This window comes from Parasteatoda tepidariorum, chromosome 7, assembly GCF_982258835.1.
Source record: "Parasteatoda tepidariorum strain Cologne lab strain chromosome 7, Ptep-v5.0, whole genome shotgun sequence".
Classification (NCBI taxonomy): Eukaryota; Metazoa; Arthropoda; class Arachnida; order Araneae; family Theridiidae; genus Parasteatoda; species Parasteatoda tepidariorum.
Genome location: NC_141761.1, coordinates 26,479,330 through 26,502,818, shown reverse-complemented (window position 1 = coordinate 26,502,818; position 23,489 = coordinate 26,479,330). Strand labels below are relative to the sequence as shown.

Sequence of the window (23,489 nt, the reverse complement as noted above, 5' to 3'; positions counted from 1 at the left end):
CTATGCCAAGTAAAATACACTAAAAATATCCTAAATAGTAAAACGCAAATGCTTTTAAATCAAAATTATATGTTAAATTTATACAGTTACAATTTTTTGATACAAAACATAGCTTAATATGTTACCAGGATTGCAATTGCAGCTTGGACATGGACGAGTTGAATAATCAATTTGACATGGTGAGTCACATTTCGGCATTGTACATCGAACAGCAAAAGGTTTTTCTAAAAAATACAACAACAGTCAAGCATTAACGTCGATAATTGGGTATACTATAGCCTACGTCACAGGTTGTGTTATTCCTACTAAATTTAACCCATGAACGGCATTTTCTGCGAGCCTAACTTCAAGCCACAAATGAACAAACGAAGTGTTTGATCGTTTAAATAGCTGCTCGCCAGATTTTATTGCATTATAAAGAAAAATAATTGATATTCGATTTTTGATTAATAATTGATTTATGTGGACAGTGGCATTTATGTGGATAGTGGCATAGAATTTAGCATTGCGTCATAGTAAATGTTATTCCTACTAAGTGGAAGTAGTTGTGTTTTTTTTATATTATACCCAATTCCTTTTTTATTAACTTCCTTTTTTTAACAGTCAAAAAAGTTTTCGATGACAGAATACTTTTTTGTAGTTGTTTTTACCTCTAAAGGAAGCGTTTTATTTAGTGAGATAAAAATTAATACTTTAAAAATAAAACAAAAAAAAATTTTTTGATTTGAAACCAATAAAAATCTCAAAAATAAATATTTTATTTACTTTTGTTGTTTACTACAATTTTTTAAGCATAAAAAATTCCATCAAGAAGCAATCAGTAATTGTTCATCATTTATTCAAATTATAAGATCCATCAATAAATTTAGCATGGTGCATTATTTTAATATTTAATAAAATTTCTTGGAATCAATTTTCCATGACATAACTAGAGACTAAATAAGTAAGAATGCTGAAATTACTTACGTTCATTTTCACATTTACAACTAGGGCAGGGTTTAGTAGAATAATCCAATCTGCATGGCAAATCACATTTAGGCGGCGAGCACATAATTTTTGGAATATCTTTTAAAAAAAAAAAACATTTATTCGTGAAAATGTTGGAGCAAAAAGAGTTTCTAAAGATTTGCATTTTAATTAAATTACACATTCAGAAAAATAAGTTGTTATTTCATTTCCTTTGTACTTTATTCAATTATGCATCAGAAAAACCTAAAAGAGAGTGGTGCTCTAGCGGACTAGTCAAGTAGAACCCAATTGCGTATTGATTAATTTATGGCGTCTGTGCAGGTACTTTTGCTTTATTATTTCATCACTCAATTGTTTTTAAGCTATCCTCATTTATTGGTCATAAAATTATTTTTAGTCCAGCTTATACTGAAAATTCATACCCTAACAAAGAATAAGGATTTCTTCCTATAATATCACTGCTTTTAACCGTTTGGATAACCTCTGCTCCCTTGATGTGTGTCTATGCCTGGGCCACGAAAGCTGCCGTGGAGCAACGGACAATTACATCCCAGGCTGAAAAAAACTTTTATTGGACAAAACTTATTCCCTTCTTCGGAAATGTGTTATTTACATTTTGTTAGACCCTTTATACAAAATCGTATTTATTATATAGATGTGAAGAAATGCAATTTTCTTTTTTTTTAAAAAAAAGGCTAATTAATAAAAACTCTATTTTTTTTAAAGGAGTTTTGGTCACACAGTTCCAGAACATTCTTCTTTCACTTGTAAATGACGTACCAATTACAAATGTCAGCTACTTTTTCACTGAAATTCTTGTGTATCTAAATTTCCCAATAAGTTAACAAACATACCTGATTTTACCCTTCTACTGGGGTAAGCAAAAAAAGAAAATCATTTATAAAAAAAGTTGTACATCAATAACGTTTAAGGTGTGTAATATTGTACACAACTAAACAATGAATATCTTAATTAAATTGGACAGTTTTTTCGATCGAACAGTTTAGATACAAGAAAAAAAAAAGAATTATTGTTTCTAATCATACTTAGTAATTTGACTATTAAAATATTTAACTGAAATGATCCGAAAAAAAAATTTAAACAAAGGTTCAAATATCATTTTTCTGATTTACTTTTTAAACTTGCATAAATTATCCAAGCAAGTGTACTATTCTTTTAGCAGGTTGTATTAACAATTATTTTTAAAAACCACAAGATCGATGCTAATATGCTAATGGAAATTTTTTTAAAGAATTTTTATATCTATCACTTTTAGTTTAAATTATAAAATATATTGAAAAATAATAGTAAATCTTTCAAAGAATGGAAGTTGAAAATCTTCTAACACTGGCAAAATGTGTGCTTCTATAATATATATATATATATATATATATATATATATATATATATATATATATATATATATATATATATATATATATATATATATATATATATATATATATATATATATATATATATATATATATATATATATATATATATATATATATATATATATATATATATATATATATATATATATATATATATATATATATATATATATATATATATATATATATATATATATATATATATATATATATATATATATATATATATATATATATATATATATATATATATATATATATATATATATATATATATATATTTGTTACACGGATGACAATGTAAAATATCGTAGGATTAAGGGTACTCTTGGAAATTTAAATTCTGATCACCAACTACACCACATCTATTACAAAAAAAGCTTAGATTAAAATAAAATGTTTGAACCTACTTGAGGATTCACATGAGCAGCTTGGGCATGGTGCCATACTATAATCTATTTGACAACCAGGGTCACATTTCGGCGGGGAGCACTGGATAGTAGGAAGAGTTCCTGGAAAGATTATATCAAGTTGTAAAATAATTAAATACCATAAAACAATCCAAACAACTAAATTATTTCTGTATAACTTTAAATAACTCTTCCAAAATATTATTGAAATCGAGCACAAGCAAATTCCGTGTTACATCTTTTGCAAAAATCTGTTAAAAACGTGTTCGTCCAAAAATCATATCAATAAAGTATTAAAATATTACCTACTTCACACAAAACAACGTTTTACAAACCACTTTAGTGAAGAAATAACGTGACGTTAGGCGACGATGTTTTTACAAGTTGAAGTTACATTGCTTTAATATGGGCATGATTACAAAAGTGATGTCTTTTTAACCAACTACATATCTGTCGACGCTCAGCTAAATATGTACTCGCTCTATAAGTAGAAAGAAGTGGACTGTAAATTTGCACAATATTTATTTATTAATATTTGGATACATCTGGATACTCTCTGACAGTCTCAGTTCCATACAGTATTTATCGCATTGGAGGAAGGTGAGAGACAAAACAGGAGCTTCAATCCTGCACAAACTTAAAGTCCTCTCACGATTGCGTGAAGTCCACCTCCAATGGATCCCTTCTCACGTTGGGGTACTGGGCACGACACGCTGGCTAAGGAGGGGACAGAAGAAACTTTGATGAGTCCAAGTTCACTCACCTTCATGGAACTGGCATCAAAAAAGAAGTCAATGTTTCAGACGGCACTTATCAGCGGCCACCTTAAGTCCCTTTCTTTCGAGGGTAGTGTTAAAACCTACCCAAACTGCCCCAGGTGCCACAACATGCAGACTTCTCCCCAACATATCCTGGACTGTCTTGGTCTAGACAAAGGGGACATTCTGAATAACCCACTTTTGGTGGTCGACTTCCTCCGGGTCATGAGTTTCACGGACATTGTTTAGCCCTGCTAACTTTGGGGGTAAGGAAGAAGAAGAAAAATATTTGGAAGATAGGTTTTTTTGTAGCTCTTTACGGCTCTCCTTCCACACACACCCACTCTCTCTCTCTCTCTCTCTCTCTGTGTAACATATGCTTTCTTAGACGGCGCTACGAAACCATGCGGATACAATATCTATCTGAACTGAAATTACTTTTAACTAGCTGCTTTATTCTGTAGTATTATTCTTAATCGATAATGAATCGATTAAGTAAGATGATTATAAATTATTTGTTATATGTTGGATGGCAACAGCCTGGGTTAAAAATAGAACAGCTATGGTGAATAAATATTTGCTAACCTTCTGAATAAGTCTATCTTGTATTAAAGTGATAAAACAACACTTCAATGGTGACTATGCGGACGATTTGAATTGATATTAATTATACCCATCAAGAATTTTGTTTAGTTTGACTCTGATCTCAGTTTGAAAAAAAAAATCTTGTGACGCCATTCAGACTTCTTTCGCCATGTCTGAGGTAAGTGCTGTACAATTACCAGAATATAACAGATCAGATCTTGCTCTTTGGTTCATTATGTGTGAAAGCACGTTTAGATTGGCATCTCCCAAACCTATAACAGAATCTATAACCAAATATAATTACATTGTCTCTCAATTACCGCCAGAGATTGCGTTGATTGTACGAGATATTTTAATGAATCCTGATGCTACAGATCCTTACAATGATTTAAAAACAGAATTAATTGTTAGATCAGGCGAGTCATCGCAACAAGAAATTCGCCAACTTTTGTCTGGGGAAGAACTGGATAACAGGAAGCCTTCCGAACTATTAAGGATTATGAAACGTCGTGCAGAAACATTAAAAGTCCCTGAAAAGCTTATGTTAGAATTATTTTTGCAGCGTTTGCCGACATCAGTACAAACGATTTTAGCAGCTGTTTCAGATTTAACTTTAGAAAAAGCAGCCGACATTTCCGATAAGATATTAGAAGTCACTCCAGTTCCCATGGAAACCCACTCTATAACTGAAAACGATTCAAATTCAATGGAAGAGAAATTACTTCGCCAAATAAAAAAATTAAATGAAAGAATTGACAAACTTGAAATTTCTCGCTCTCGTTCTCCTTATCGCAGGAACAGAAGTAATAGTCTTAAAAAACTAGATTCATCTGTTTGCTGGTACCATCGCAATTTTGGAAACAAATGTAAACCAGGAAAATGCGTTATGCCATGTAAGTTTCGGGAAAACGTAGTTGGCGAAGAATAAACGCGACATGTTCTTTGCCACAAACATCGCGTCGCCTGTTCATTCGAGACCGGACAACAAACTTATCATTTCTGGTCGATACTGGATTCTTCCGGCAAATTATATTCAAAAAAGAAATAATCCTCTGCAAACAGTTTTCGCTGCTAATTCTACACTAATTAATGTTTATGGACAAAAAACACTTTCTTTAGATTTCGGATTAAGAAGAATTTCTTCTTGGTCATTTTTTATTGCTAATATTACGACGCCAATTTTGGGTGCCGATTTCCTTCACTCGTCGCTTTAGTGCCAGGTCTAAGCAATAAATGTCTAAGAGATTTGACGACTAAATTTAAAACAAAAGGTCATGTTAAAGAAACAAATTTTTATTCAATTAAAACAATATCAGGTGATTCCGTGATTCATTCACTTTTTAGCAGAATTTCCCTCAATTACTAAATTACCGGATCCCAATCAACCCGTAAAACATAACACCCTTCATTTTATAAATACGGTAGGTCCTCCAGTAGTAGCAAAACCTCGCAGATTAGCTCCGGATAGACAAAAAATTGCAAAATCATAATTTAAAAAAATGATGGAATTAGGGCACATAAGATCACCTAGAAGTAATTATGCATCCCCACTTCACATGGTCCCAAAAAAGGGAACACTGGAGTGGAGGCCAGTTGGTGATTTTAGGGCACTAAATGCACAAACAGTGAAGGAAAAATATCCCATTCCTTGTGTAGCTGATTTCACACCTGAACTGCATGGCGCCAAAATTTTCAGTCACATTGACTTAGTCAAGGCCTATCACCAGATTCCAATTAACCCTGATGACATTCATAAAACGGCCATTTGTACACCTTTTGGACTATTCGAAAGTACACGCATGCAGTTCGGACTGTGCAACGCAGCAGCTACATTCCAAAAATTCATTGACGAAGTCGCTAGAGATTTGCCTAATATTTATGCATTTGTCGACGACATATTAATCGCGTCTAAAAATCATAAAGAACATGTACAAAACCTTAAGAATTTATTTGTAAGATTAGAACAATATGGTCTTTGTATCAATGTCGAAAAATGTACATTCAGTAAAAATTCTTTAAATTTCTTAGGCTTTAAATTAACAGAATTAGGAATCGAACCTCTACCCGATCGCGTACAATGCATATTAGAATTTCCTCAACCTTCCAATTTAACACAACTTCGCAGATTTTTAGGCATGTTTAATTTCTATCGCAGATTCATCCCAAAAGCCGCCGATATCCTTAATCCTTTAATAAAATTTTTAGAAGGAAATAAAAACAAAAAGAAAAATCATTCTAAGGTCAAAAATGAGCCATTAAAATGGAATGAAAACGCAGAAAAATCCTTCTTAAAGGCAAAGGAAGCAATCGCGCAGGCAACCCTCTTAAAACACCCTATTCCTGGTGCAAACTTAAGTTTATGGGTTGACGCATCGGATTTTGCAATAGGAGGTTCCTTAATGCAACTTTCAAAGGGGAAATGGGAGCCTTTAGCTTTTTACTCGATGAAATTAAATAATTCTAAAAAAAAAAATTGTCAACTTATGACCGCGAGTTATTTTCTATTTATTCGGCAATAAAAAAAATTAAAACACGTTAGAGGGTAGAGAATTTCAAATATATACTGATCAAAAACCACTAATCTATGCATTCAAACAAAAACCGGACAAATGTTCCCCTAGACAACTACGCCATTTAGATTTTATATCTCAATATTCAACTGACCTTAGACATGTACAGGGATCCGAAAATATAGTAGCCGACACACTTTCGCGTATAGAATTAGATTTAATTACTAAATCGAATTTTCTAAATTTTCACGATCTGGCGAAGGCTCAGCAAACTGATGCAGAAATCCAAGATATTATTCAAAATAAAAATTCTTCTCTTCATCTTGAACTCAAACCATGTCAAAATACAGACACTGACTTAATATGCGACAATTCAAATGGTTCTCCACGCCCATTCATTCCGACAACATTTCGAAGACAAATTTTCGAGCACTTGCATACATATCACATCCTGGTATTACAGCTACTACTAATCTCATCTGTGCCAGATATGTTTGGCCAAATATGAAGAAAAACATAAAAGAATGGGTGAAATGCTGTGAACCTTGTCAGCGTTCTAAAATTCAAAGACACACCAAAGCTCCTCTAGGAACATTCAGCTTACCTGATGCTGGATTTCAACAAATACACATCGACATTGTAGGCCCGTTACCTTCATCTGATGGTTACCGCTACTTATTAATAATGATAGATAGATTTTCAAGATGGCCAGAAGCCTTACCGATAGTAGTCATGCAAGCCAAAACCATCTGTCGTGCAATTTTCCACACTTGGATATCTCGATTCGGATGCCCTTCGATAATTACAACAGATCAAGGTTCTCAGATGCGATCGTCTTTATATCATGAGTTTTCCGGAATGTTAGGAACAAGCCGAATTCGTACGACAGCATACCATCCCATTTCAAATGGCATTGTGGAAAGATTTCATCACCACTTAAAATCATCAATAAAAGCGCATGAAAACTCACAGTGGACAGAAGTACTTCCAGTAGTCCTTTTAGGAATCCGTACTGCAGTAAAGGAGGATATCAACGCATCGTGTGCCAAACTGGTATACGGAACAACTCTTCAACTTCCAAGCGACATACTAGAAACATCCATCATTCCACCATGTGATGACATTTTTGTTGATCGTCTTAGAAACACCATGCGTGAATTGAATCCAATTGCAACATCTGCTCATGGACGAACTGCATTTTACGTTAATCCCTCACTAAGTTCTCACGTGTTTTTAAGAGTGGATTGTGCAAAACCTCCTTTATGTCAACCCTATACAGGTCCACATAAGGTTTTGAAGCGGTCAGCTAAAAACCTTACAATTCAACTACATGGTAGACAATCTACTGTGTTCATAGATCGTGTAAAGCCAGCATATTTGATTCCTACTACAGAGAAGGTTGAATCAAACTTACGGGTTATAAAACCTGGAATTTCCAAATCCTTACATACAGAAAAAAATCATTCTCCCAAGGAACCCGACAAAATTGTGACTAGGTCTGGAAGACATGTACACTTTCCAGCAAAACTGGCAACTTATGTTAGTTATTAACATTATTAGCTAAGCAAGGTTGTTTAGTATAAAATATTATTTTCAGTGATGTAAATAGAGTTAATATTCAAAATTTTATGTGAAATATTATGTCGTTTCAGAGTATAATTCTCTGACACTGGTGGGATACTCTGTAGTATTATTCTGAATCGATAATGAATCGATTAAGTAAGATGATTATAAATTATTTATTATATGTTGGATGGCAACAGTCTGGATTAAAAATAGAACAGCTATGGTGAATAAATATTTGCTAACCTTCTGAATAAGTCTATCTTGTATTAAAGTGATAAAACACTTCAATTCCAGTATGTTTTTTGTCTATCAAAAATACTCTTAACGTTTAAAAAATGAGCAAATATATTATTTAAAGAAATTAAATCTGAATAATTTATATTTATATTTATTCTCGGATATATATGATTGTTACTGTTTTATTTAAAGGTTTAAATTGTAAAACAAAGATTTATAGTACCCATATGTTCTATAAACGCATCAATAAAATCGCCTTTTTTAAATTATCTTTTTTTTATTATAAAATTCATTTTTTGAACAATTTTATTCAATGTTATTTAATGAGATTGGCTTAATATCACATCAACACACAGTAGATTTTTCAAAAGATTAAAAAAAATCACAATCAATTATTTTTCGAAGTAATATAATTACACCATATTATTCTATGGTATTATAAATATATTGCCAGTTTTTTTTCGAGCAAAATAATCAAGAAAATTAGCTGCTTGGGCAGCTGGCTGAAAAAACATACTGTATTAACTAAGAACCACACGGCAAAACAGATACTATTATTCAGCCTTACGAAAATGAATTGTTTTTATAATTTTATATTATTAGTATATATGAATTTCTAAGTAGAATTTATTATGGAGTACATAGAATTAGATTCGCCCCCTGCAAAATGCATCATCGCGCTCTACCTTAGACTTAATTTTTTTTAAATTCTAATATTAAACAAAAACATTATAAAAATATATTCGGGTTTTTATAATCATTCATTTTATTTAAATTTATCCATTTTAATTTAAATTAATAGTGAATTAATAACTGCGAGGGAAAAGCGGAATTTAAAAAAGTACTAAATTGGAGCATAGTATGCACTTAACAACGTATCACATTAAAATGAAATTCATCTTAATAATACGAGAAAAATATTCACTTTCTTACAATAATAAATTTAACTAAGAGTTATAAGAGTTTTTTAATTCACTTTTCAAATAATAATAACAGAAAAAAATATTTTTATTGTAATTCATACAGTGTTCATAACTTTTCCTTGAATAATGGCCAGCATGTCTAGACATGTTCAGGGCAATTATGATAATTTTAACATAAATATCAGACGAAATCCTTTTTATCAGTCTACTTAATAAAATATTTGTTTTGAATTAAATTCTTTTAAAATAACTAAAAAATATTATCTCAATTCTTTTTTTTTTGTTCCTTTCATCAGTCAGCTTAGTAATATATTTGCATAAAATTAAAATGCCTGATTTGAAAATCGCAAGTCGTTACACCAGATTAAAAATATCAAGATTTTTGAAATCCCGTGAAAAGGCGTAGCAGTAATTATTTTAAAAAAATTATTAAAAATACAAAAAAGCCCTTTATTTGTTACACAAATAATATGCAGTTCTAATTTGACCCTCGTAGTGTAAAGGTACAAGGAGGAATGTGTTTGTTTGGCTAGCAGGCTTCTCAGATTCTATGACTAGCTATAAGTATATTTTGAGATGTATTTTTCAGTCAATTGATAGAAAGTATAAATCTTTTCTTTTTTCTTTTCTTCTTTTTTTGACGGAACTCGAGTGGAAGACAACAAGTGAAGACAATTTCCTCAGCTTGACGAAATATTCACTCCACGTTTTCCTCACGAAACAGTTTCGTTGAAAACAAAGAAATTTTCATGAATTTGGGGTATGTTTTTCACAGCCCAATTAATTTCTTTTTTCGTTTAGTTTATAATTTCATTTCTCGCTCTGAATCCACTTTATAACTTTGATGTTTACTTGAGTTGATGTTTACTTAGCGAAACTAGGACTAAGTGTATTTACTTAACTTAACATTATACGCCACAGTATTACTTCATGAAATTGATATAATAAAATAAATACTATTTGAAAACCACTGCATTTCCGATTTCAGTAAAATAGAATTGGCCTTTAATATTTACGTTTCACACAATAAAGTGATTTGCTTTGTTTTTGTTGTTTAGTTTGAAATAAGGCAGTAAAAGTAGCTCTAAATAAATGTAATAATAAATTTCTAAGTGAAACTGAAATTTACTTTGATCTCGACAAGCGCAGCTTGGGCAAGGTTTTGTTGAATAATTTATATCACAACCAGCATCACATTTGGGTGGAGAGCACAAAATATCAGAAGGACCTGCAAATAAAAATATTGCTTTATTTCAACAAAATAAATTTCACGCTTAAGAGTCAGTTTCTTTTCGAGTCAGGTAGGATTGGACACTTAATTTTTTTTTTCTGTTGAACTTTTCTGGATATAATCTTCATGTAAAACACGAGTTTTTTGTTTCTGTGGGGGAAAAAATTCTTGCAGCTTTGGAGGGTCGAAACTGAAGATCCTCTAGAATTTTAAGAAGAAACTAAATTTGCTAGCAGTGATTCTTTTCGTAATACGAGTGAATCATATCACTGACCATAACTTTATGTTGAGATTAAGTATTAAGACAAATACATTCAGTGTACCTTCGCGACGGAGGTCAAATGTCATTTAAAACTCTTATAGAACAGCTATTTTCTAAAAGCTATTTTATTAAAAGCTATTTTACGGTCATAATGACGACCGTAAAAGTGTATTTGTACCAACAGCGAACTACAACAGTATTTATTTATGTGAATGCATACCAATGAGTTGAATGTAAAAAAAATTAACATATGAATGGAGAATATTTAACGTGACCATAATATTCCCCTTAAAGCATTACGAAACTGAAATTTTGCACTATTTTCAATGGCGTTAACTGCCCTCTCCAATGGTAGACTATACTCTTTTGCACTATTATCCCTATGGAGAGAGACTATCTAAGTGCAAGTCGAATGTATGCCGAGCTCCCAACGCGAATGTATATCAACATCTCGAACAAGTCTACCGTTTCACAGTCTATTTTTTGCTTGCTTTACTAAATCATGTAAAATGAGGAAAACAAAATGTATTGAATTTTTTACTTCCCGTAAAATTGGAACGTTGTATCATATTTAAATGCTACTTTCTGTTCGCATTTGAAGAAACAGACGAAAGAATAATAAATATTGTTTCTTGTAAGCGATTTTCTTAAGCAAAAGTAAAAACACTTATTCTTATTTGATTTGATATTGAGAAACACTTAGTCTTACACTTATTTGATTTGTTAAGGGTATGCCAGTCTAAGACGCGATATTTTTAGAGGTCTTATCAAATCCAATGATCTTGCTTTATATAGTTGTTTCGTTTTCAAGAAAGAATATTCTCTTTATGTATCGAAATGTGTTGCCAAGTCTAGGATTCCAGTAAGATTACGAAACTTTAACCTTTTTTTTACAATAATAATTCAATGATACGTATCGTAAAAGGTTGCACGAATTAAATTTCTGTTCAACGCGTTTAAATTTTTAAAGTTTTTATATTGTTTTGAATGCACATAATGTTTAAATTGTTAACGAAATAAAACGTTGCTATACGCAGTCGTGGATGATTACCCAAATCCTTGGTAAAAGTCTTTTCTTAACTTGCAGTATAGCATGAAACGTGTTTAAAAAGAGGCTTTACGTATACGAGAAACAGTGGTCGCAGAAACTACATTATTTCTGTTAAAAGAATAAAGTGGCACACGATACAGCAAACTAAGAAAAACTGTAGCTACTACAGCAGTTTCGCAACTTGTGGCGCGCTGCTTCCGATCACTGAGATGAAACAAAATCAATTCATAGATCCATGGTTACTGATTCGAATTTTATCTATATGTACCCTGCACTAGTTGCAACTCCTCCAGACTGAATTGTATTTAAAATAAACGAATTATATCGAAATGAAAATAATTTACATCCTTTTAGTTCATTTGTTAGGGGAAAAAATTGAAAATTTTACATTTTGCTATTCAAGTGCTTTTTGAGACACAATAATTTTTGCTTTTCCAATTAGAGCGTGGATGGCAAAATTCCGACGCAAGAACAGTCCACATAGAGGTGAGTAGCGAGAATTTTCTAAATTTTTAATTCAGAAACAATTCCCCTTAACTATTTCTGTATTCTCTATTACCCAGTATGGGCCTCAAACACTAGGGATGTATTTTTTTTTTTTTAAAATTTGAAACATTAACAATGGATCTGAGAATTTGTTTCTATCATACCTTGAGGCCATATTCATATCTTCAGGCCTTTAATGGCAGCAAATATCATGTTTGTCTAGTTTTGACGAGAGTAGTTACTGACTTTGAAAGTCAATTTTGAGGTCACGTCAAATATACTTCCCGTATATGTTCATTTTTTAGATATTACTCATCAGTATGGATTCCCAAAAATATATACCTTTTTGGTTGACTGACTGTAAAATTATAAATAAAAGGTCTTTCTTTTTAGAAAAATTTTGAATGACCTTTGATACTTCGATACAAAAGTTCACTGAAAGAACTTATGTCTTAATAGTTAGTGTGAATGTTAAATGCTTGATTAGCTAAAATAATCACTGTCAATTCCGTCATATACTCTTCCCACAAAAAGAATTGCCACTTGTAAATGTTTTTTTGTCAAAATTGCAGAGGTTTTTCAGCTGTTACCCCCCCCCCCATAAAAAATGTTTTTACGAAAACCAGTTTAATACTTTTACATAATATATACTAAAAATTTTAATAAAATCAAAATTGTCAAGCATCAATTCTTGCTGATTTATCCGACTTTATTTTAACAAATTAGCTCTTTAAACAATTCACATACTTTGATGACGCAGTGTCATCAAAGAAAACTTTTTAGAGAGTAATTTTCCTGTTCTATTTAGTTTTAAGAAGTAAAATTTAAAATCGAGGAGTGAACTTCAAAACAGATATTAAAATTGTAAATTACGTCCCTTTTAATTGCACGAATTATTTTTTACCCGATACATTAATTATGTCAAGTAAACCTTCTAGAATTATTGATTCAATATTTAACTTAAAAGCAATTTTACAGTATTTTTTTAATTTTTCTGTACTACATACTGGTAAATTAGACTAAGATTGCTAAAAAAATATAAATAAAGAAATAAAAAATTTAAAAAAAAAATCTTACTAATTAAATATTGCATTCAAATTTTATGCAAATTTTAAGGAATCTGGAAAAATCATCCAAATACTTATTCCCGGGAAAAGCATTTTTTTTTTAAAATTTTGGATCTTCTTTTCTGAGCAGTTGCAGTGTTTGCAATCGCAATAACACTGAAAATAATCATAATTCAGCAACAACAAAAAAATCCTGAATTCAGTGTATATTGTAGGGTTGTCATGCCCCCTACATTTATCATTGATATATTTAAAGAAATGTATTATCTGCTAGCAATGATGATGAAAAGTTCAAATTTGTTCGTTCTAGAAATAATTTTCTTTCTTTCAACAGCATAATATTAAAAAAAAACTCATATTTTTAACACATATTTTTCAAAGAGTATTTTCATTCGTGATAAAATGTTTGAAAACTAAAACTCTGATTCGATGCGTAATTGCGAACTCCGTATCAATTCAACCTATTCACGATCATTCAATAGAAATATTAATGGAATTGAGACCAGGACTTTAAATGGAATTGAGAGGAAATAATATTTGAGACTTTAAATGGAATTGAGAGGAAATAATTGAGACTTTAAATGGAATTGAGAGGAAATAATATTTGAGACTTTAAATGGAATTGAGAGGAAATAATATTTATATGTCTCTAAAAATGCCGCAAATTTATAAAGTGTTTGGCGAGTAAAACTTTATCCAGGATTATTTTGATATTACTTACTTTCTATCCTAATCAAGTTTTCTTTTTATCTTGCAGAGAAACGAGGCACCTTCACATTTTTTATCTTTAACAATCTTAAGCACTGAACTATGCAAGAGTTTATAGTTTGCCCAGATCACATTGATTCCTGGTTACCCAGACAGAACCAGATCTGATGGTTTGCATTGTTTTGTTTTATTTATATATTTTTTTTTGCTTCGTGATACATTAAATCCCTTGTCTACAAGGTCACTTCTGTTGAATAACTCAAAGCACGAAATGGTAATAAAATCACACATCTGATGCTAAAACATGTGTTTTTGTTTTTTTCTAGAGATTGCGTGGCTTTTGTGTGTCGATATGCTAGATGACCATACTGAACTCTAATGACCTGTAATTGACCTGTGATGTACAGTGTGCCAAACCCCCCTAAAAAATGGACTACCTTGAATAACTTTTGATCTAATAATCGGATTTTCACATTCTAAGACTCAACCCTAATGGCTCGAGGGGGGTGACCTCACATATGCTATTTAATAATTGCAGACGGTAGTTAAAGTTACGAAATATGACATACAAACGTACTTTCTCTGAATAAACATATCTTTTTTTTTTAGACGGATTCGGATTAGTAACTCCTAAAATATAGAGGATAGCCGCAACCTGGGAAACAGAGGATCCCAATAGTTTGGACTGGATAGTGTTCCTAAGTTTGGGACCCTTAATCTTAATTTTACTTTTTGCGTATTTCGCTATGTCTCGTGCAGTTCTGAAGCGAATTAAAAAAATTTCGCACACATTTATGAAATTCCCTTTTCCAAAGATAATTCTATGAAAAATTATTTTTATTATTTTATTTTAGAATGACCCAAATAATTTTGAACTGTAAGTCATACAATTTTTCGTATCATTTTAAAGAATAAAGAATATAAGAATTACATGGCAAAATACAAAATTTGAGCAAAATTGGTTGAAGAATATAAGAAAAATTGAATTTCGAAAAAGTCAGATATTTAAAATTATTCGTGATTACTCCGTGAATAACGGCTTGATTGCAGTAATATTGCCAGCACCGCGCACAGACCGCCTTCATACAAGATGCTAGCCATAGATCTGAGTCTTTTTTTAGGCTTAGTGTCATTAAGACATACATTCAATTCAATCCAATCCGTTGATCTGAAAATGAGTGGACTTCATTTAGCCACTGGGCTCTTTTTTACAATGACAATTAAAGATCTTAACCACTGAGTCATTACAACTTATGGATTTAAAATCTGGGATGCTGTTATCCGCTATTACAAATATTAAAATTTTTGAGAAGGTCACATGATCCATTGCCTTTTTGAACAAGACGCTTTTCTGATACTTATTGCACTGGTGATATGGAGTTAAATAATATCATTTTATCTTTTTGTTTTTCTTCCTTAGATTCAAAATAAGAATTTTTCTGTTTCAAATTATTTTGGTTTCTTTATTATTTTATTTCGTAGTTCTTCATTTTTTGTATTTTTTTTTCCATTTAATTTAAGAAACTTGGTCTTTTAAAAAAATATTTCAAAATTTAGTATGTCAAAAAAATACTATTATTCTTATGTGAGAATTCAGTATGTACCATGAAGTTTATGACGAGGAATTTAGATGCGCAATTGGAATAATTTTTGTTTTTTTATATAAACTCAATACTTTCCGATGATTTCGATTCTGTAGTAAACTCTTCTTAAAAATGCTTGAAATATTGTAAAACCACATTTTTATTGCTTTGGAAAAAAGTAATTTTGTTCAGTTTTTGACTTTTATTCACGTGATAGCAGAAAAATCAAATTATCAAAATATGCTGATTTTCCAGTGTGGCCTAAACGCTAAGATGAAAGGTATATATTTTACGAAATACTTATCGAATTCCCAAATGAATTACCCAAAGATCCACACGTGCAACCTGGACATGGCTTAGATGAGTAGTCAATAGTGCAACCAGCATCACATTTAGGAGGAGAGCACATAATATCAGAAATTCCTGTGAAATCAAGAAAATAAATATTCGATATAGCGTTGAAATGACTTTCACCAAAATGCTTTATATGAAAATATACAATGTTTTCAAAATGCAATCGAGTCACTTTGCAGATCTCGTACGCAAAGCAGATTCTGTGCTGTATAACCACTACCACGTTTCATTATACAAGATGAAACACAAGTTAGTGAGTAGTTTTTGCTTCTGCTCACAAAGCCTTTACAAACACTTAACATGTAATAAAATAAAACTTAGTTTAATTGGAACACTGCAAATAGTGAAATTTTAAAAAATCACTGATAGTTAAATTACATTAATTTTTGAAAACGGCTTATTTATTGTTATCAATAAGAGAATTGATCTCTAAAAGATAAATAAAAAAAATAATGCATATTTTTTTTCTCTCACCGCTTTCGTACTTTTTTATAGTTCAGCTTTCTTTATAATAAAACTATTTTATTTGAAATGCTTAATATTTTTGTTTTAAAATTTCATCTTTTATTTATCTAAAGATACTTGCAAAATTCAATTAAATATTAAGTTTCTCAGCTTCACCGGATTTCAGATTTTTTTTATAGCTAACATCATGTAGTTAAAACTATTCCAGATTTTTAGTATTTACCGAAGCGTATTAGTGTAAACTAGGAGGCTACGCCCCCTGCTCGCTACCGCTCGCCAACCCCCGGAACTGCTTTTGCAGTTTATTTCGGATTGCTTTGCTCGCTCATTGGATACGTTCTTAACGTCTAGCTCTTGTATACTTTTTTGAACACTGAAGTTCCGAAAAGTTTTCACTGTAGAAAATTCCAAACCTGTGCCTTTCAATATTAATTTGAAATTGCAAACAGTTCACATATTTTTCTTAATCGCACTATTCTAAATTTCAGTTGTTGAGAAAAGTAAATGTTGTAAGTTTTGTTTTAAAGTCTTTCCCACCAGAGGGCTAAAACCATGTGTTGTAAAACAATATGAAATAGTACTGAAAGCCGGATGTAAAGCATCGGCTTCGATGAAGATAATTTTCATAATTCGGTGAGAATTCACCCGATTAGACATATGATGCTCACTACGTGCTCTTGCGCGCCGAAGCCTATCAATTAAAAATGAAAACTGTTGCCAGCGCGAGAAAAGAAATATCATTGGTTTTATTGATACATACATACATACGTATTAGCGTTTTATATAATATAGATACCTGAGTGCCCTTAATTACCTGTGGTTGATCTGCTCTTTAAAGAAGAGAATAAAATGAACATCAAATCTTTTATAAAAGTTGCTGTATGAAAAATAAATATTTTATACCTTTAAATACAAATCCTCCTGGATGAGTAATTGAAATTTTATAAAAATCTTTATTTCATTGGAAAAAAATTCATTTTAAACTTGAGCTCAAGAAAATTTATTTGAGATTAGAAAAACCTAAATGAAAACTTTGAATATGTGTTGCAATCATTTTACTTTAAAATGTAAGAGCGTGACATCATTATTTTAAAAGTTTGAACTTTTTTACTAAATCAATAACAAAGCTTATTTTACTTTAGGTTTTCAGACAACAAAAAGTGTGCGATTCTTCAAAACATAATAAACTATGAAATCAATGCTAAAACTTACAGCAAGAGTCTGTAAATCTATATAACACCTTTCAGAAACTTAATGCATTTCTTTTAAAATTCTTTAGAAACCTTTAAAATGAGGATTTATGTAAAAATTTCGTTCTGAATTTCAATTAAGAGGCATTTTTTTTTATTTTGTATTTTTTTTATTATTGTTTGTAAAGAATTCTGAGATAAATGCAGCTACGTTACTAGAAAGTTCATAGAATTTCATTTCCCTAAAGAATTTTTCGTATTTCTACAGATATTTTATATGTGAATAATAAAGTTCACTTTAGCTTTAAAATTCAAGATCTGACGAATAAATTAAGGACTACTTTTACTGCCACATCTACAACTCAGGTATGTCTTAGTTTTGTAAACAAAAGAAAATCGTTAAATTATTAAAAATGACTTTCACCACAATTATGAAATTTTACCTTGAGTACCACATCTACAACTAGGACATGGTTTAGTTGAGAAGTCCAAACTACAACCCGGTTCATCACATTTAGGAGGAGAACAGAGAATGCCAGGCGTTCCTACAAATTAAATCTTTACTTAATGATCGTAAAATTTTAACTAATTTGCATGGATTATAAACACAACAAAATGGTATCATTTTTAACCAAATTGTAATAAAACATACACCGAAGAGCCATTAGCCACCCTGCTAATAACATGTAGGACCACCTTTAGTCCTCAAAACTGCTAGCACTCACCGTGGCATTGATTCCACAAGGTGCTGATAGGTAGTCTGAGGTATATGGTACCAAGCGCTCACCAACTGGTCCTGCAATTCCCTCACATTGCGAGGCGGTAGCGTGGCAGCACGAATTTGGTTTTCCAAGTAGAGCCACAAATGCTCTATTGGATTAAGGTCAGGTTAATTTAGGGGCCTAGACATGACTTGAAAATCACTGGAATGTTCCTCGATTCGACCCTTATGACATGGTGCATTATCATGTTGGTAAACACCATCCCCAGCAAGGAAAAACTGCTGCCATGAATGGGTGAACCTGGTTTGCAACTATGTTCAAGTAGCTTACAGACGTCAGGGATTGTTCTATGAGGATTATGGGTCCTAATGTGCCACATGAAAACATTGTTCCTGGGCGAGAAACCATGAAAACCTGGGCGAGCCCATTGTTATAGATGGAGTGGTCATAATGTAATGGCTCTTCGGTGTATATTCAGGTATCAAGATATAACAATATGTATACAAAAAAATCATAATTTAACATTGCTCTTGAAATTAAATGAAAGCTTTATAAATTATGAACTACCCGATAATCTATACATAATAATAAACACGGCTGTGTGTGTGTCTGTTTGTCTGTCTGTAATCACAATATATCGCCCCAGAAGCCTCGCCCAGGCACGAAACTCGGCACATAATTGCGTTTTGACATAATGACGAAGTTTTTTTTTTTCTTTTTCAAAAATTTGGATTAGTTTTTTAGTTATCAGTCATTTTGTAAGAAAATCTATGCTTTTTCGTCTTCAAAGAGCCATATTCAAAAAACTATTAAAAAATGCATATACTTTTCTCCACTCTTATAAATGTATGCTAATGCGAACCTTACAATTGAAATATTAATTTTCGACAACTTAAACCAATAATATACGAAGGAATTAATAATTTAATTGTAAGGATCGCATTAGTTTACATTTATCAAAGTGGAGAAAAGTGCAACATCCTTCAAACATCCTCAAGAGCTATAACACATCTGCAGCAGAACTGGATATGAAGACAAAATTGCAGGACAGGAACACTTTAATTGTCCACTAATTTTCAGATTTCCTGCTACGTTTTAAAAAACTTTATTTATGAAAACCTTTAACGTGGCGGACAGCTGGCCGCCTTAGGCGGCTAGTTAACTTAATATAATTTGTCATTTACTTAATGGCAACAACTTTCAAATTCATTGTAATTGTTTCAAATAAAAATGCACTTAACAAAAATAAATAGCACAGAAACTTGATTTACGACCAAATATTTTACAAACATAGTTTTTTTATCGATAAAAAATTCTTTTTTTTATAAAAAGTTTAACAAAAAGAAATGTATTTCACCGGAGTTTACTATGAACAAAAATAATGAAAAATCAACGATAATTTAAGCAAAAAAGCTATTTACTAAAAGGCAAATTCATGTGAAAAATTTCTTGATTGTGAAAAATCTAGACTAACATGTGTTGGCCAAATTTAAAAATTAATAGCATCAATATCACAGAGTATAGTTAATATTTATTTTGATGAGTTGGTTGTGTTCAAAGTTATTCATTTATTAATCTAATAACGTAAAGTTAGCCAGAAAGGTAACAAGACATGGTAACTGAAATTGAAATAATTTTACCTCAGTTCGTGTCAGTACATGTAAATGAATTATTAATTTTGGATTTTTTTTACCAGTACGAAGAAAGCATATTCAAATAATGTTTGTATAATAATCAGTAAATAATCTGTTATCTAAGATTATAAGGCAACAAAGCTAGAGTTATACTATTTCTTAAATACTGAATAGTTTACGAAATATATATTTGTACATCGGTAGTTATTTTGCTATCTAACTCAAATTTCAACCGCGTGTATTTTTCTCCGTAGTTCGATTCGTCACCCAATTGGGTATAATATAGCCTACGTCACAGGTTGTGTTGTTCCTACTAAATTTAACCCATGAACGGCATTTTCTGCGGACCTAACTTCAAGCCACAAATAAACAAACGAAGTGTTCGATCGTTTAAATAGCTGCTCGCCAGATTTTATTGCATTATAAAGAAAAGTTATTTAAACTAAATACAACTAAATAAACAACAACAACTAAAACAAATAACAACAACTACTAATAACAATAACTAAATAAACAACAACTAAATTCCATTCGTTTAGCATTGCGTCATATATTGTTCCTACTAAATCGAAGTAGTTGTGTTTTTTTCATATTATACCCAATTAAAGAATTTTATGATTCATACATTTATTATCTTCATTTCCTCGAGAGAAAAAAACAAGTGACTAAATATTTTTTACTTATTTAAATCGGTTTCTTGAACTCTGAAATTCAGTTTTCAACTTTTATGTGAATTCCGGCTCTGTCAAGTGCATTTCAGAAACAGAATTTAATTTCCGGTTAATTTCCTCTCAATTTTTTAGAATTTGCGGGGATTAGCTCAGTATTATAAAATTTAGAATCGAGTATAATTGTCTTTAATGAACTATTTAAATTCCATAACACCATAATGCAAAGAGGATGTCAAAGGTGACTGAACTGGTGGTGAAAGAAAGACAGTATTTAATTAAACTTAACAATTTTCCATAAATATGAACCGGAAGGCTAATTCTCAAGAACAACTAACTAAGGGGGTAAATTTAAGTCCATGAGTAACTTAAAATAATTTAATGGTTGTATTAATTATATGTTGTTTTTAAAGTATGTGCCATTTATCTAGAAGTATGCTATTGATCAAAAATGGTATTGTAGGCATTTTAGATGCATATTTCACACTTTATGTACTAATTTTGCATTTATTAACTTTAAAAAATAATTATTTGTTACTTTCATGCCTCTTTTTAAAGGATAGCATTCCTCAAATTATTACGCCCATTATTTTTTTGGGGGTGTTATTGCTTTATAAGGAAAACAAATGCTTAACAATGTAAGCACAAACGGATATAGAATTTTCCCATTCATACAAAAACAATTTCAAATAAATTTAAACATAATTTATTAAAACAGACTTCTAACAATAATTATTTACAATGCCATATTAGTGTATTATTTGAAAAAATGTTACTGCAAGATGCCAAGCAACTTTTTCTATAAATACTACGCACTTAACAAATATGAAATAAGTGAAAACAAAAATGTTTATTAAACACACAAATAGGTCGAGAGTCTTTCTCATGTTGAGTAAAAAAGTTCAAATAAAGTTATTTATAATACCTTCTAAAAATACTATTCATGAAATTATTTATTTTTCGGTACCACTTTAGAATAATAAAGATTAAATTTTTTAGCAAGCAACATCTTTCATAAATACATACCTGAAAAATATAAACTTAGCACAACAAAGGAAAAACAAATGTTTGCGAATACAAACAAGTACAGAATTTTCCCCATTCATGTAAAATTAATTTAAAATAAAGTTATTCCTTCAGAAAAAGACTGTTCATATCAAAAATATGCAAGATAAGGAAGCTGTAATAAAATTCCCTTTTTTCTAGATCGAATGACTGAAAACATATTTAATATCTTATCTGGTAATTTTTTTATCAAAATAAAACCTTTTTGATATCTTGTTTCAATCATTGATTGTGTTCAAACTCTACGTTTGCAACGATTATTGTTATAGTTCGGCCTGTAAGTTCACAAAATAAAAATATATATTAAAATACATAAACGAGTTTCTTAAAATATTTAAATTTAAGATAGATAAACGAGGAAATTATAAGTTTTATATAACAATGCAAATAGAACTGTGTTATATCTTTTAAATGTAAAAATGAAATAAATCAGAAGCTAATAAAATGTTATAAAGGCTCTTAAGTTATTAAAATTTTGAATTTGTCTGAGCAATTGGATGATCTTCAACCCAATAAAGCATTTTCAAAGTTTAACCCCTTTACGATCGGTTAATTTTCAAGAAAACAGTCATAAAAGTGCCTATTTTTGTTTGGTTTTGTATTTGTATTACGTATTTGATTAATGCTGCAACTAGTTTAAAATAAACTATGCACAATTACCTTAAAAATATCCTGGTACTGTCATCAGGTGAGAAATAAAATGTTTTCCGGGCAAAAGAGATTACTTAGTTTTATTCTTATTGGCGCGTTACTACTGAGCACTCCAGCCCGTCAATATCACGGGAGCGAGAAAAAGCGGGTGAAATCTTACCCCGTCATTTTCATGGGAGCGAGAAGGAAGGGGGGTTAAGTTCTAAATTTTGACAAAACGTGCTTTTAAGTTCTGAACAAAACTGATTGAAAAAAAACTCACATCAAAGCAAAAACCGTTGTCATAAATGTATGAAGAAGTAACGATAAAAGCAGGATGAAAAACATCGAAGCATTACAGGAAGGGGGGGGGGACTGGTAAAATGTTTCATCACCTCACCGCTTTTCACCTCTTTTAATTTACCCTCTACAATTAAACTGATTTTCTTGTTTTCAATCTCTTTTTACTCTTTGTCATATATGATAAAAGTTTTGTTATTTCCTCTGTTATACATTAATTAGCGTCATATAATGTGCATATTTCTTCATTTTCTACGATTGTTTCCAAAAGTTATGTATGTAATAAGGACGGAGAATTTAGCTAAACTTTTTGAACTAATAAGAAATAAACTTTTCAATGATAATAACGAAATTGTAAAATTACATTCCTTATAATGGTACGCAAAATTGTATACCTTACAATTTAACAAAGTTGCATACCTTTTTCTCGACCATTATTAAGTAGAATAATAAAAAATAATACATGTTTACTAAAAGTTGTTTTTGTATGAAAGTATCTTTGGATATAGGAATTTTATAATTGTGTGGAAAAAAATTTCAGTTCGCTTAAGAAGTTCTCGGGATATAGCAAAAACATAAAATTAAGGGGTCCAAGCTTTGGAGCGATCTCCTGAACAAACTATTGTGACCATATCTACCCCCTACATTTGGGGGTCAGAAACCCGAATCCAATACAAAAAGGTATTTCGTAACTTAAAATATTGTCTGCATTAGTTAA

The 23,489-nt window shown here is 30.9% G+C and overlaps 2 protein-coding genes across 19 annotated transcripts in view; one reads left to right on the top strand and one right to left on the bottom strand.

Annotated features, from left to right (window-relative positions):
* The window catches only part of LOC107446012 (uncharacterized), a 210,484-nt gene that overhangs the window by 11,850 nt on the left and 175,145 nt on the right, over positions 1-23,489 (bottom strand). For 17 of the 18 annotated variants that reach the window (XM_087167533.1, XM_087167538.1, XM_087167536.1 and 14 more), the window contains 6 exons: positions 18,196-18,297; positions 16,068-16,166; positions 10,485-10,583; positions 2,777-2,878; positions 967-1,065; positions 126-224 (listed from right to left, as the gene is read on the bottom strand). In XM_087167533.1, the coding sequence (XP_087023659.1) occupies positions 126-224; positions 967-1,065; positions 2,777-2,878; positions 10,485-10,583; positions 16,068-16,166; positions 18,196-18,297 (600 nt within the window). The remainder of the gene's footprint in view (positions 1-125; positions 225-966; positions 1,066-2,776; positions 2,879-10,484; positions 10,584-16,067; positions 16,167-18,195; positions 18,298-23,489) is intronic. The other variant, XM_087167539.1, reaches the window with a different exon arrangement.
* Positions 4,214-5,115, top strand: LOC147806963 (uncharacterized). Its single transcript, XM_087167551.1, has one exon. It carries the CDS (start codon positions 4,289-4,291, stop codon positions 5,045-5,047), a length of 759 nt encoding a protein of 252 aa, XP_087023677.1. The 5' UTR covers positions 4,214-4,288; the 3' UTR covers positions 5,048-5,115.

Excerpts from the sequence above, each read along its gene's own strand:
- LOC147806963 (XM_087167551.1), top strand. The coding sequence starts at position 4,289 with ATGTCTGAGGTAAGTGCTGTACAATTACCAGAATATAACAGATCAGAT.